This window comes from Gouania willdenowi, chromosome 15 (genome assembly GCF_900634775.1).
Source record: "Gouania willdenowi chromosome 15, fGouWil2.1, whole genome shotgun sequence".
NCBI lineage: Eukaryota > Metazoa > Chordata > Actinopteri > Blenniiformes > Gobiesocidae > Gouania > Gouania willdenowi.
The window spans coordinates 8,665,303-8,680,790 of NC_041058.1; the positions used below are offsets into that span (position 1 = coordinate 8,665,303).

Below are 15,488 nucleotides of genomic sequence, written 5' to 3' on the forward strand. Positions count from 1 at the left end.
GAATGGGGACATTTTTTGGATCCTGCAGACCCTGCGGTGCGTTTCGTATGGCAGATGCGTCCGGTGCCGCAGAAGACGCATTCGGTGTAAAGCACAAAGGCAGCGTGCTGAAATTTGCCTCCACAGATTGTTTGAAAACAAGCACAAATCAGTCTTGCTACAGACATCTTGTAAAATGTGTTGCAAAACTCAAGCAGTGCAGATTCCCGCGAGAAAAGTCGCTTTTGTTTCTGTAGCGGCAGATTCAAGAAGTTCAATTCAACAAAATATAGAGTCCATAGTAAGAAAGAAAAAACCCAACAAGATCCACATGAACAACCGGAGAGTTGTGGTTGTAAACGATTTTTCACTTAAGTAATTAAAAAACATGTGAATAATACAAATAATAACTTTTTTCCCATCATTTGTGACATTAAATTTATTTGATGTGTGTAAATTTTTTATACACAAGCTTTCACATCACATTCTACAAGCTCACATCACATTTTGCAACATATCTACCTTATACTTTGCTTTTTTTCTCAATGAGAAACTGTAAGTATGACCTTAAGGGAAAGCATTTGTATGGAGTCAACGCTCTACCATAATGAGGCCTTTCTGAAGTGACACTTCAAGATACTTTAAGAAGTATCTCCACAGACCATTAGATTGTTGCACACCTGAAGCCCTCAAAGACCACTTTAAGTGTTTTTCAAAAGGTAAAGTTGTGTTGGTAGTTCCACAATAGTACACTCACGGTTTGTATCCTAAGCCATGTAAATTGTAAATCATCGCTATGTGCAGGCTCTTTTTTTCCCCAGTCCAATAAACCTGATGGTGCTTGACTCTACTGGAAAACAATGGGAGTGTATTCTTACAGCCCTCACCATAGGCAGTTTCTGAAGAAATATAGCTGAGGAAATGTGAAAAAATATGAATATCTGATTGTACTAAGACAACAAATGCAGACATGGGAAAATAAAAAAAAGTAACAGGATACTGGGGAAATCACTCCCATTTTTTTTTTTTTTTTTACAGAGGCTATTGTGATAAATAAAATATTGTTGATAAAGTGCTGTATTTTCCCTCTGGATTATTGCAACAAATGGCTAGGACTTCAGTCTCAAAATTGTTTTATCTCCCAATTCTATAAATTAAAACAGATCAGATATTCTCTTGCAGTTATGGGCCACTGAAAATAGTAAAAAAAAAGTTTTTTGTTTTTTTTTTTCGAATTTCAAGAGACTGTCACCCAAGAACCAATGCATGTATGTGACTAAATATTAGTGATTTAAACAGTCTATGTACATAACTCAAAACTGATCAAATTACAGGGAGCTGAGACAAATGCAAATTTGTTTATTGAAGGCCCAAACATGTTCGAGCATGAAACCCCAAAAAGATTATTTTCCAATTTTGAGGGGCTGGCATGTCCGCCAGATAGGAATCTATAGCGGATATTCTTGCTGTATTACTATACCAAATTTCAGTTTTCTGTGTGATGTAGTTCCTGAAATATTGGAAGCTAAAATGGAAGAAAAATAAGGACAAGCAAAAATCTACACATACTGTACCCCCCTCACTATAATGGCCATATCTCAAAAAGTATTCATCTGATGAAACTAAAAATGTACATTGTGCATATTAAATTATTAAGAAACCATTGGTAAAAATGTCAGCATTTTTTTAGGCCGAAGTGCGCGGGATGTCTTGAATATTTGTTGAAATGACATGGAATGACCCTAGTACATAGTTTTTTGGACAGTGTGGTAGAGCAAAGGTTAACATCACAGCTTTACAGTGAGATGGTTGTCAGTTGAAATCCTGCTCGTACCTTGATGGATGAGGAATTATAGCAGAAAACAGAATAAAACTGTTATGTTTCTGACATGCCCTAAACCTCTCGCAGGCCTGTAAAGTGAATGTTTTTAGTCTAATGATGAGTCAAAGTTCTTCTCATTTTGGTTGTTTTCATTTTTATTCCACATTTCAACCATCCTGTTTCTGCTTCTTTTTTTTTTGTTGGTATTTCTGTTACCAACCAGTTTTCACAAAGACCACACTGTGATACCAGCTCTGTCATTAACGTAGTGGATTATTCACTCACTGAATCTCTCATTCCTCTGGTGTTCTGGCTTTTCACACAGCGAGTCATTATGAGTCCATTTATTTGTTGCACCACAGCAACATTCCAACCTGCACAGTATAAAGGGCATCTTTATATAATGACGATTCTTACCTTTGATGTGCATAGCTACAGGAATCCTGCATGTTTCTGTTCTTCTTCTGAGAAAATCCTAACTTCCCATGTGCGAACAATCACCAGATTTTGCACAAAGGTCCAGCCCCATGTCAGATTTCCCTCAGCTGCATAAAACAGCCAATCATCCTAAAGGTGGCGCCAGGGCCGTCCTTCCCGACAGGCAACACAGGCGGCCGCCTATGGCGTCATCTGCTGGAGGGGCACCAAATTGCACCCCCCCAATTTTATTTATTTATTTATTTATTTTTAAGTAATAATAATTTTAAAAGGCATAAGAAATGTGAAACACACCGTTTACAATCACTGTACATGTTTTCTCTTAATTGAATATTAATATTAAACATCTGTAAAAAATACCTGCTAATCCTCTGCCCATTTTTATTTTTATTTTATTTGAATTCTTGTTCTATTGTAAATTATTTGATTGTGTTGTTTGCACGTTGTGTTCTTTGGTTTTAAGATTTGTGTTACTGACGAGGAAAAACAGGAAAGTAGAAATTTCCTTGAACTGAAACTTCTATATTTTATTTCACCTTTTGATTGCACTGTTTTGCATTGCTTTTGAATTTTGCACCATTTTTTGTTATTGTTCCCTCGAAACATTTGCACTATACCTGTAGGTGTTATATTGTATTATAGTGCTTTATTCTAAATTTTAAAATAGGTTGTATTTTTTTTTCCAATGGTTTGTTGTGAGATGTAACTTTGAATGATACACACAGGTTTTTGATTTATCAAAAATTGAGTCTACGGTCCATCAAAATGTTTGAACGTAAACGATGATGTAAACAAATACTATATAAATTCTAGATTAATACATTTTCAATGTGCATTACAAAAAATGACAAGATTTTGGAGTCATGAAATCTGAATTATATCTGTAAAACCAAAATTTTCTGGAATATTTCGTATTTAGCTTGTGAAAAAAGAAAACAAGTCATAGATGTTTATGTGTATTTTCGGATTTCCAACTGAATGTTTGACAGCTGTTTGAAATCTGCCTTTACACGCTAACAGCTGCTGTCTTCATTTAAAACTGCCTGGTCCGGCCATTATATTATAATAATTAATATGTGAATGAAGGCACACTCACCTGATTTTAAACATATAATTCCAAATGTAATATTATCCTATAATTACAGTGATGTGTGTCATACTTTCCATCCTCCAGCACTGCGGTTTTGCTATGTAACAGATTTCCTAATAAAGACAAATTTAGCTCAATTATGAAAGGTATACATTAAAGCAAATGAGTAATGGACACAGCTGAACAACAATACACAGAGCTCATAATCAAGTCTCTTTGTGCGTCAGTAGCCTTCAGTATATTTACTTCGAATGAAAATATCACATTTTTTCATCCTTCTGCAGCTCTTTTACTTTCACCCCTGGCACAGACACTCCAGTTGGAATCCTCATCCTCCATTGACCACAAAGTTTTACTCTCACAAGCATCCAACTCCAAAAAATGTATTTAAAGCCTCATGTGGTATCCTCTGACCACTGCAGTTTTTCTCAGTCTACTAAGATAAAGACAGCATCACATCTCTGCTATGTGACACACTGTGTTGACCCCACTCTCAGTAGTGTCTGCAAAGCAGAGCTATCAAGAACACGGCTCTAACTCCATCCCTGTGGACCTCCATGGTGCCTGTGGATAAATGGATTCTACTGGTTTATTACAGCTGTGTAGAAAGACACATTTTTTTTAACAGGATGATTTAAGCTACAAAGAAGATCAAAAGACTGTGAGAGCATCCCCAGGGGAAGCAAAGTGATTGGAGCTCGCGTCCCCTGTGGAGTATCTTTGTTCAAGCCCTTGATTTAAAAGCAGGGACTTATCAAACATCAGTGAGATGTTATGTCAACCCATTCGCTTTGAATTAAATCACTTGAGAAATTGTGCTGAGGATTTACTGCTGTAATTTCTTTTTCCTGCACAGCAGGAGCAGAGACAAAGAAAAATAAATCTGTTTCTGCTGCAAACAAATATGTGTTTTGGATGTTCTTTATCTTTAAAACCAATGAAAGGGACACATTCTAATCTAGGTTTACTCACCTGATAGCTTTGGTATGGGCTAATAAAAGAGTCATGGGGTTCATGTTTTGGTGATCCCAGAGATATTGTTCTAGAATTAGTTTTTGATCATGTTTATTAAAGTGTGAGATTAGCCAGGATATTAGTATTTCACAAAGTACAGAAGCAGATTAGGGCTGATTTTTTTTTTTGGAGAAAATAATTGGCATTGTCTATCCTTAATGTTGCCGTATCAACATACCGACTTTCTATCCATACGCAGCGCCCCTATTTGGCCAGTTTAGGTCACGTGACTAAGACTAAACCTAACCTACTCCTAATCCTAACCCTAATACGCTACGTACTTGTACTTCGGTAACCATACCAATAGCACCGGGGGTTGTCAACCGTACTAATAGACACGTTCAAAATAATCAAAATCAAGAATAAAGTCAAAATGTCAAGATTAAAGTTGAAATTATCACGGCCGTCCACAAAATGCTGTTTATCGATAAATGCATTCAACTATGCTTCAAATTTGGGTTTAATAACAAAGAGAATATTTCTCTTATAGCTCATAAACACGGCAAGTCAAATCTACAGTTATTGACAACATCTCTTCAAATTCTTTCAAAAGATATTGCCAAAAACTGTAGTAGATTTGACTTTACTAGCAGACCTTCGACTTTTATCCCGATGCGCATTTCAAGTTTATTTTCAAAATTTTGACTTTAATCTCATCTTTTCGACTTTAATCTTGACATAATATTTCAACTTTATTCTCACAATTTCAAATTTATTCCTGATTTACCCAAAAAAAAAAACATCTCCATCAAAATCGGCCCTAATCCTCTTCCGTGACTTACATCAGATATTTTATACTGCATTTCATTTTAATGAGATTTATATTTGAGAAAGTAGGATACAGTTACTTGATACTTATTGTGTAAAGTGTATTTGAAAAATGATAATAATTGAAAAAAAAAAAAAAACTTTAAAAATACCATTTTAAATCATTCTTACCTGTTTTTTAACCAATTACTAGACATTTCGGGCGACCCCACATGGGGTCCTGGCACCTAGGTTGAAAAACACTGAGCTATAGGCTCAAAGGTGGAAATAGAAAAGAAACAAAGAAAATGTAATGAACAAAAAATAACCTCAAAGTTACAGTAACAAAACCAAAGGGTGATGATGATACATTTTACTTAGAGATAGTGGTTAGTCATGCTTAGACTGAGTCTCATTATTTCTGATTCGCTGAATGAATCCCTTTTGTCTGCTTAATGATTTCCATGTTATGAGATAAAATCAGACCCGTGATATCAATTGTTACCAAGCAACAAATTACTCTCGGATCCATGTTTTTTTTTTTTTTTTTTGCATAATCTACAGGAAACCAAACGGAAATTTGCTGCTTAAAATTCTGACTCACACTAAATGAGCTCTTGCACAAAACTGGTGCTGGAAAAAAAAAACAAAACACACACACACACACACACACACACACATTTAGATGGCCGTAAAATCCTTCCTGGGTTGTGGTTCAGTCAACACGATTGGAGTGTTGTATAAAAATGTCGCCATTAAACAGAAAACACTTTGACACAATTGCTCCAAAAGAATATGTTCACTGCTCACAGTGATTACACTGCCACAGTTCAACAACACAGCAAACAACTACAGCTACAAACACTAAAAGTGGTTAGATCTGAACAAACACTGATAAAAAAAAAAAAAGTCACATCTAAAGAACATAAAACAGGAATCAACAACACTGGAACAGAACAGTGGAATGGGTATTCAAACCCACAGATTAATTCAACATTTACATCATGTCTGAACATTAATCTGATAAAACTCATGTAGATGCTTAAATATCTGTTTGAACAAGCAGCAAAAGTGTTTTACAATCAAGATTAAAAAATAAAAATAAAATATATATATATATATATATATATATATATATATATATATAATATATATAGTAATATAGTAATATAAACCAAAAGCAACAAAAGAAATGGGTATTAAAGCCTGCACTGATATTTCCTAAATATTTGTCTGCAAGTGAATATTTAAGACTATTATTGTCATTATAAAATACAACATTGTATCCGCTTGACAATAAACGGAACTATACTGTTGCCAAAGCGGAACGAAAAATTCTGTGATTCCCGTTCTCACCCGGCCCCGTTTGCATTGTCGGACTCTACCCTCAGACTGTTGTGTGTTCGCAGCGGAGCTTTATGTGCCTTTTACCTACATTTTCACCCAACTTTGTGATACAGGTGAGTCATTTTGTTCGTTTAAAATTAATTTGTTCACAGAAAAACAACAAACTTGGCAAATATGTGACGTTTAAACTGCGGTTTTGGACATTCTGTTGGCTATTAGCAATTAGCACGACTAGCAAACAATTAGCTGGCTGGCACGCATGAGTTACATCAAGTGTACTGTTATATAGTTTTACATTAATTGGTAATTTTGGATAATGACTATTAACTAGCTGATCGACGATATTTTTTTAATAAATATATTCATTTATCACGTTTAATTTAGATAGATAGATAGTGGGAAATGTACCGTCATAGCAGCTCACGTCAGATAAAGTGCAGTAAAAAATGAAGATAAATAAACAATACAATAAAATAAGCTTTACAGAAATATAAAAAGAATAAAGGATACAGATATTTACATGCGTAGCATTGGCGATCTACCCGATATATCGAAAACAAGGAAGTAGACAAATAATATAATGCAAGATTTAACACTAACAGACGCCTTAATTATAGAATAGATCCATAATATACAACATAAAATGTACGGATAATAAAGAATAAACAGATTTCAAAGATTAAAACAAGGGAAAGCAGAAACAACTAAATTAACCATAATAGATAGTAGATTTAAGATCATTTAAAAAAAAAATTGTTTAAAGGTTTTTGGCTGTTTGGACTCAATACATTTTAGGGATTTAATATACAGTTTAAATTCATTAAATAAGGAAGTGGATGTGGGTGTTCTGTATTTTTTGATATACAATAGGATACTTATAGACGATATACTGTTGACTCCAGCCAGACTGTGACGATTATTGTTTATTAATTCAACTTAAAGCTTAAAGTGTGAGTATTGTTCAAAACATTGCACAGATTAGCAATCTGTGTCTGAATTAGAGATATGGCTATTGACTTTATTAACTGCACCATTGTCAAACACATGAACAAAGACTTTTCTCAATACTTAACCTGGAAAATAAAAAATGACATTTTTAAAACAGTGCCACAACTTACAGGGCTACATGGCATGAAAACTCAAAATCTTTATATTTCTCTAACAGCTATATATTGCACTTTGTTTAAAACCTCTTTCTTGACTAAAATAGCATGTTGTATACAAATAAATAGTAAATCAATTCCCGACACAGAGATGAATAAAGTGCAAACTTAAGACTTGTATTAAACTTACTAAACAGTGCCACCTGCATCCCTGAATACATGATCAAGCGTCACATTTTGGTTGATGTGCAGAATAAGAGTATAACTTTTACAAATGTTTGGACAAAAACTAAAAAGTGTGCCTTCGCAAGCGAAGAAAAAAGTCTAATTATTTATTTTTTAAATCGTCCACAACAAAAAACTTTAATTAATCTTTTTTTTAAAAAAAAAAATCAATATATCGCTCAGGTTTAGTCTTAATAAAATTCCTGTGGATTTTTTAAAGCTGAGAATTTTCCATCATTATATCTATTTAATTTAACCTTTTGTCCATCATTGAAGTGAATCAAATCTAACAGACTTCTTCGACGTCTAGTTAGCTGCGTATTGTTGCTGCTAATTGGCATATCTGTCACAAACGGCATGACTTACGAAGTGGTAATTAATCAGAGCGTCTCACGTCTAGTTATAGCTAAGCAGTCTTTTTCTTATTAGTGCTAATTGCTTTGCTTTTTCTCTCCTGTTTACAGCCACGACAATGACGGACCGCTACAACATCCACAGCCAGCTGGAGCATCTTCAGTCCAAATACATCGGCACTGGACACGCCGACACCAGTAAATGGGAGTGGCTGGTGAACCAGCACAGAGACTCTTACTGCTCCTACATGGGACACTTTGATCTGCTCAACTATTTCTCCATCGCTGAGAACGAGAGCAAAGCCCGCGTCCGCTTCAACCTGATGGAGAAGATGCTTCAGCCGTGCGGACCACCAGCAGACAAGCCCGATGATGCTTAGAGTTCTGGGACCAGCAGCTGGTGTTTGGAGTTTTTTTTCCACACGTTATTGCTTTTTCCATAATTGTGCAAAGGTTGTGTTCCTAATTTAAGCTTTGTTGCTTTAAATAAAAAAAACATGTTTTTACCTGTACTTTGCTGCATTTGTATGATCATTTCTCATAAAACCCATTGATGCTTCGTAGGTTGGAGCAGAATAATCATGTTTTACTTCAGTTCATTTGCCATTTGTAGTATAAAACAGTGCACTGTCAAACATTCATTCATAAATGATAGAAGACGGTCTTAAAAACAAACGAGCTACATCGGTAAAAAAGTTACAATAGAGTTTAAAAATTTAATTTGTGAAACAATTAAAAGTTAAAAAATAATGAAGCCTGATCACTATAGTACCTCCTCATCCAAAGTGCTGCTTTCATTCTCATTAAATGCTATTTATATTTTAGCCTTTCCTTAACTACGTCTACAGTAACATTAACTTGAAATCTAAGACCTTTATTCATATATTCTTCACATTTTGGGCACTTTCGGAGTATCGCATGAAGAGATGCATCAGGAGAATTGGAAGGAAAAAAAATCTCTAGTCCATATGTATGTATAATATTTCAAAACATCTTTTTATATGATTAAGAAATGAACTTCATGAACTAGAAACCGAAGTGTTAACATGCACTCCTGGTGTGGAATCACTGCCTTACTGTGCAGGTTCTGCTGGTGACTTTACCAGTTCACATCAGGTGTAAAACTATTTATATACTTTGTACGGGATGTCGGATCCATCCTGTACATTTAACATCTATTCACTCTTGCACTCAATTCATTGAGTAGAATATAACCCAGAATATAGGCGCGGTTCAACTGTAAACACCATGCACTGAGGTGGAAACTGAAAATAAAAATTGGGAGAACATGCAAATTACCCTGTTAGAGCACAAAATGTAACAAGAGTCAAATTATTATTTTTTAAAAATTATATAAAATCCAAAATGGTCAAAATTGTAACAAGATGATGAGAGTAAAAACTATATGGTTCTATTAGATCAGAGAGAGTCAATAATTTATGGATTAAAAGGCTTACATCACTCCATAATGTCATAAAATGATTACACTATTAACACAAAAATATTTTTCCAGCCCCTTAATGTAATAAAAAAAAAGTTTTTACATTTTGGCCTCATCGTCTTGTTATTATTGACCAGTTGTAACATTTTGGGATATATTAAAAAAAAAAATGTTATCACATTTCAGGCTCAGAATTTTTGTTACATAATTGACCAGTTATTACATCTACGTTTTAATATTTAGAAAAAAAAAATAACAATTTGTGTTGTTGTTACATAACAGGCTGTAACATACCCACATACAGGTTAAAACAAAGTGTTCGTGCACTCATTTTTCACGCTAACATCATTAGCTTGCAGCGTAAAGTTTAGCTAGTTTTCAGGTTTTGATAAAGTTTAGGTGCAACAAAGATGAAAAGAATACACACTTTTCCAACTCTGGAATGGAAATGTGAAATGTCAAAATGCTGCTAATGTCTAAGTTAATCAACACTTTGATATTATAGATTTTTTATTTATTTTTTAAATTTTGTATGACATCACCCTCACATACATTTTCCACAGTTTGGGATCATTTGCTTTTATTCCAGACATCATGTATAGGACAGAGGTAATATTTGGGGTTCGTATGCTCAGGGTTGTGAGTTCAATGCCTGGGATTTTATTTGTTGTTCTGTTATTTCAGTCTAAGTGTTTTCTCTGTGTTTTATCAGATTACAATGTATAACATATACCAGGGGTTCTAATCCCAATTGGTCTCTACCTGGGATCCACATTTTGCCAATGATGATGTCATCACTGCTGATGACATCATCAGTTAAAATGATTGGAACTCTGATGACATCATCAGTGAGAACATTCTGATTGGAACTCTGATGACATCACTGTTGATGATATCGCCAGTGTTCTAAAACAATGTTTTGGATTGGTCATTTCAAATTGGTTTGAAATTGGTTTTGGAATGACCAAATTACTCCAAAATTACGGATGCACACACTCGGGGTATGCACAAGCTGTTCACAAAGTTTCAGGTCGATCAGACACTGCGTCGGGGAGATATTACCTCCACGGACACGCAGAACTTTCTTGCATTATAGAAAAATAAATCTATATATTTTCCTGTGTAACATGCATTTCACAGCATGCCTCGTCAAAATAAAAGACGAGTACAACATGAGAGATATTAAGTTTTTTTTTTTATTTTTGACCTGCTGTCCTCGACCCACCCAGTATAAGTCCCGTGACCCACTTTTGGGTCCCGACCCACCAGTTGAGAATCACTGACACATACCATTAGGTTGAAATGCACACAACATGGGCAAGTTGTATACTCACAACCTCCCTCCTCCCCCTATGTGTTATTACACAGTGCATATCTGTAGTTTTAGACACTTGTTTAGCCTTGGAGATGCAACTAATTGTTTTCTTCCTACACGCTCTCCACCTCCACACATGCATTAAACAAGGATTCACACACATGAACAATTGTCCACCTACACATATGAGAGCACTTCAGTTACATGTGCCTTGAGCCTTGAAAACATGGTGTTTTTAATGTCCCTACAGCCAGTAATCTGTCAGTGATAGTGTGTTATAATAGGATGAGGTGGATGTTTACTTGAATACCAGGGAAGCAACATGCCTGATAACAAATGTCTACTTCAAGAAGCTATTTTTTTGAACAATTTGAGCTTATTTTGTTTCCCCTTTTTCTGCAACTACACCAAACTTGACATATTTCAACCTATTTTTCATAATTTTTTTCTTGCCATATTTTTACTCCTTTTAACGTATTTTTTGCTACATTGTTCCCATTTCTATCACTTCTCAAGTTTCAATGCTTTTTCTGCACATATATTCCACTTCCAAGACATTTTCAGCACTTATAAACCCAGTTTGCCAGTTTTTTTCTGCCAATTTTAAGCCAATATTAAGACTTTGAATCCTCTTTTTCAATCCCTTTTTCTGTCTCTAATTTGCAATATTTAATCAATTTCTGTGGTTTTTAAAATCCTACATCTTTGGTCACTTTTGACCCATTTTATTTCTGATTAAAAAAAAAGATTTACATTTTTAAGATGAGTATATGTCCCAAATATGAATAAACTTCCTGGATAACTGTGGATATTATTAGGATAATTAAATAAATGTGATTATCACAGATTCATAGAACAATGGACCATCGTTTTTCTGACTTCATGGTTTGGCCCCAAAAATCTCTTCCCTTTATTCCACCTTATAGATGGTATCAAAGAGTGAGTTTAAAGGTGTGTAAAACGCACATTTGGAGTCTATTATGGACTGAAGGCAGCAGAAGTCATCGATGCGTGACTTGAAAGGGTTTGTCACAAAGACACACACACACACACACACACACAAGACATGCTTGGACGATGATGCCATATATTACATGAGTCATTGCTGCATTGGAAGACTTGTCAGTGGGTGCCAAGGAAGTTTGTGTGTGTGTGTGTGTGTGTGTGTGTGTGTGTGTGTGTGTGTGTGTGTGTGTGAAGGGGTAAGTCCTTGCCATCTGTTCTCACTCCAAGAGGTAACAGCACTGCCAAGTTGAAGCATGGCCACACACACACACACGCACACACACGCACACACACACCCCTTCACCTGTTCTCCTCATTAACTGTGTTCTGCTTTTTCGTTTTCAGATCTATTGAAACAAATCTGCAGATTTTCCACTTTCACATCCTTTAACCTGGCTCTGCTAAACATCCCTCTATCGAACACATAGGCAACTGGTGGCCCGGGGGCCACATGTGGCCCTCACTCCTCTGTCTAATTGTTTTGCAGCCCCCAAAGCAAATCTATGAAAATTGTAATGCAAGAAGTTGTATGGAATATGAAGCCCGACATAATGCACAAAGTACACAAAAATAAGCAAAATGACTTGTAAAAAAATAAAATGACAACAAAGACAGAGACAAAAATCACTTGAAAAAAAAAAACACAAAACAACAACACATTACAGAATAGCTCCAAAGACACAGGAACTGTTGACAAAATTGCACAAAATGACAGGAAAATACAGAAAACAACAACAAAAATACAGAAAATGACCTCATAAATGCACAAATTGACAACAGTAATGCAGAAAATGACAAAAAAATACACAAAACAAAACTACAAATAACAAAAACAACAAAAACACCAAAATGACCAAAAACTGACAAAACATCAAAACCACAAAGACAAAAAACAAAAGACAGAACACTTTACACCTCCTGTATTAATGATCTGATTGATAATTATTCTAAATTCTGACATGTATATTAATCATGTGGCCCTCGGATCAGATACGTACAATCCCGTATCCGCGGTGATAGATCCCTGCTCTATGTAGTGCTTAATGTAAACATTCTGTAACCATTTTGCAGCAAATTCAGTATATTGTCAATTTCAAGCTCATTTTCCTCACATTTCAGACTGAAATCCTTGTATAACAACATGTTTTATTGATGCTGCAGACACAGCATGTCATGTCCTGTTTATTCCTGCTGGAGTCCTTCAGAATGAACTCAAATACCTCATCATGTTTGCCAGACGGCCCCCCTGCAGCGCCGTAGCAACAGCATCAGATGATCTCATCTTCCTCTTCCTTAACACATTTCAGCAACATAAAAACTGTTGGTAGGCAGGATGTTTTAAAAAAAAAAAAAAAGCCTCAAGCTTCTGACTGCATCTAAACACACATTTATTTACCAAGTGTTGGAATACTTTGAAGTCCACTCGTCACTAAACAAAGTTTTTGATTGTCATTTTTCTCCTGGTAACTTTTGATGCAGCACTTTGCTCATCGTTACTGGACAATAAAGAGGAGTTTTTCCTCACCTCATCTGCAGTAATCCTGCACCAGCTGTTGAGGTGGTGAATACAAACTATTGTTTTTTATTCACTGCAGGATTTCAGCTCTATTTGAAACCAGAAAGTTCTTTTTGTCTTTTTTTTTTTTTTTTGTTGAAAAATATGTTAAAAGGCATAGTACGTGTCAAAGTCAAGGCCCGGGGGCAAAATCCGGCAGCAGAAACCAAAAAAGTCAGAGAATTCAACTAATTCAGTTATAAATATCTCCAAATTAATACACAAAGTCAATGAAATTCCATTTTCCCCAACGCTTATATCACATGGCAGTCATTTTTTATCTGAAATTCTTAAAAGAACTTTGAATTTTTCCCAAATTCTGCAAATTTCTTCAAATTACATAAAAGTTGGTCACAAAATCAAATAAATTGAAAGTAAAGATACTGCAGGGACTGATATATTTCACTTATTGCTTTGATATGATCAGTACCGTACACATTTCATCATTGATTTATACGTGGAAGTGCAAACTAGAGCACAATAATGATTGAATTACTAATTTTCTCCCTTCAGCCCACTGAAGACAAACTGCTCCGTATTTGGCCCCTGAACTATAACACGTTTGACACCCCTGTGTTAAGGTTTCACTTATTCAGATAAATGTACTTCACTAAATGTCCTTTGATCTCCTGAGATGTTTCGACTGTCAACTGCCAGTATTCTTCAGAGGCATCTGCTGATCGTGTCAGGAGATCAAAGTAAATGTCCTCAAGAACAGTTGTCTGAATAAATGAAACCTTAACATAGATTTTCAAAAAGATGAAGAAAATAACTTGCTGGAAATGTTATGGGGAAGTCAAGGAAACATCAAAGCAACTTTAACACAGGGTTGTCATCAAGGGAACATCAAAGCGACCTTAACGTCAAACTCATTTTAGTTCAGGGGGCAAATACAGAGCAGTTTATCTTCAGTGGGTCGAAGAGTGAAAATGAGTGATTGAATCATTATTGTGCTTTAGTTTGCACTTCCTCGTATAAATAAATAAGATCTGTACGGTACTGATCAAATCAAAGCAATAAGTGAAAGATTTCAGCCTGTGCAATATTTTCACTTTCAATTTAATTGATTTAGTGGTAATTTTTAAGAAAATAGCAGAATTTGGGAAAATACTTTTAACAATTTGAGATTAAAAATGACTGCATCGGGGAAAGTTGTCTGAATAAAAGAAACCTTAACATATAATCTATTTACAGTACATATTATCTGCTAATACAACTGCAGCTCAACAGAAAACCGAGGCCAGTGTGAACATCTCTGCCAATCGATACATTTCTTCACACTTTCATCTCTGTGGAATTATTTCCATTAATCCAATGTCAAACCCTTTGGACCTTTTCAGTTCACATACTGTATGAGAGCTGAAGTTGCATTGGTGAAGTGTCTGACACGCTGAGCCCTTCTTAATCACCACTCGGCCCTTCCTTGTCCATCTGCTCCTTCAGCTCTGCTATTTGCTCTGATGAAAACACCAGAGCTCTGCCAAGGCAGCAAAGGTCCAGGAAGAACATTCACTGTCCTCAAATAGAAAAGCGCCCCACGTTTAATTATCTTTGCTGGCGGCCACCCACTGGTTTTATCTATCTATTCCACTAAAAACTTCACCCACTGCTTTTCTAACACCCACACCTGCGCACGCTTTCCTTTCCTTTCCTCCCAGTCTCTGCTCATCCATCTTCAGCTTGCAGTGGAACAAAAATATGATTATTTTAGGCACAAATCTCATTTTTGCACTTGCAATCCTATTTATTTCTTTAACACGTGTTAAACAGAGTGAGAGCGGAGCAGCAGAAACCTGACATTTCATAAGCCTTTGTAAAATTGTAGTAAGTTACTGGTGGCTAATGGAGAGCTCTCTCTTTCCAGCAGAACCCTCCAGACATTGCACAGAAACATGAAAAGAACCAAACCACTGGAACCTATACGTAGAAGTGCAAACTAGGGCACAATAATGTTGAAATTACTCGTTTTCCTGCATAAAATCTGTGGCCCTCTTGAGATCAAACTGTTCCATATTTGGCTCCTGAACTAAAATGAGTTTGACACCCCTGCCCTT

General features: G+C 35.6%; 1 protein-coding gene across 1 annotated transcript; it reads left to right on the forward strand.

The window, feature by feature from the left end:
* Positions 1-6,449: 6,449 nt before the first annotated feature.
* sf3b5 (splicing factor 3b, subunit 5) lies at positions 6,450-8,630 on the forward strand. Its single transcript, XM_028469176.1, has 2 exons — positions 6,450-6,550; positions 8,230-8,630. Exon 2 carries the CDS (start codon positions 8,238-8,240, stop codon positions 8,496-8,498), a length of 261 nt encoding a protein of 86 aa, XP_028324977.1. The 5' UTR covers positions 6,450-6,550; positions 8,230-8,237; the 3' UTR covers positions 8,499-8,630.
* The last annotated feature ends 6,858 nt before the right edge of the window (positions 8,631-15,488 follow it).

Excerpts from the sequence above, each read along its gene's own strand:
- sf3b5 (XM_028469176.1), top strand. The coding sequence starts at position 8,238 with ATGACGGACCGCTACAACATCCACAGCCAGCTGGAGCATCTTCAGTCC.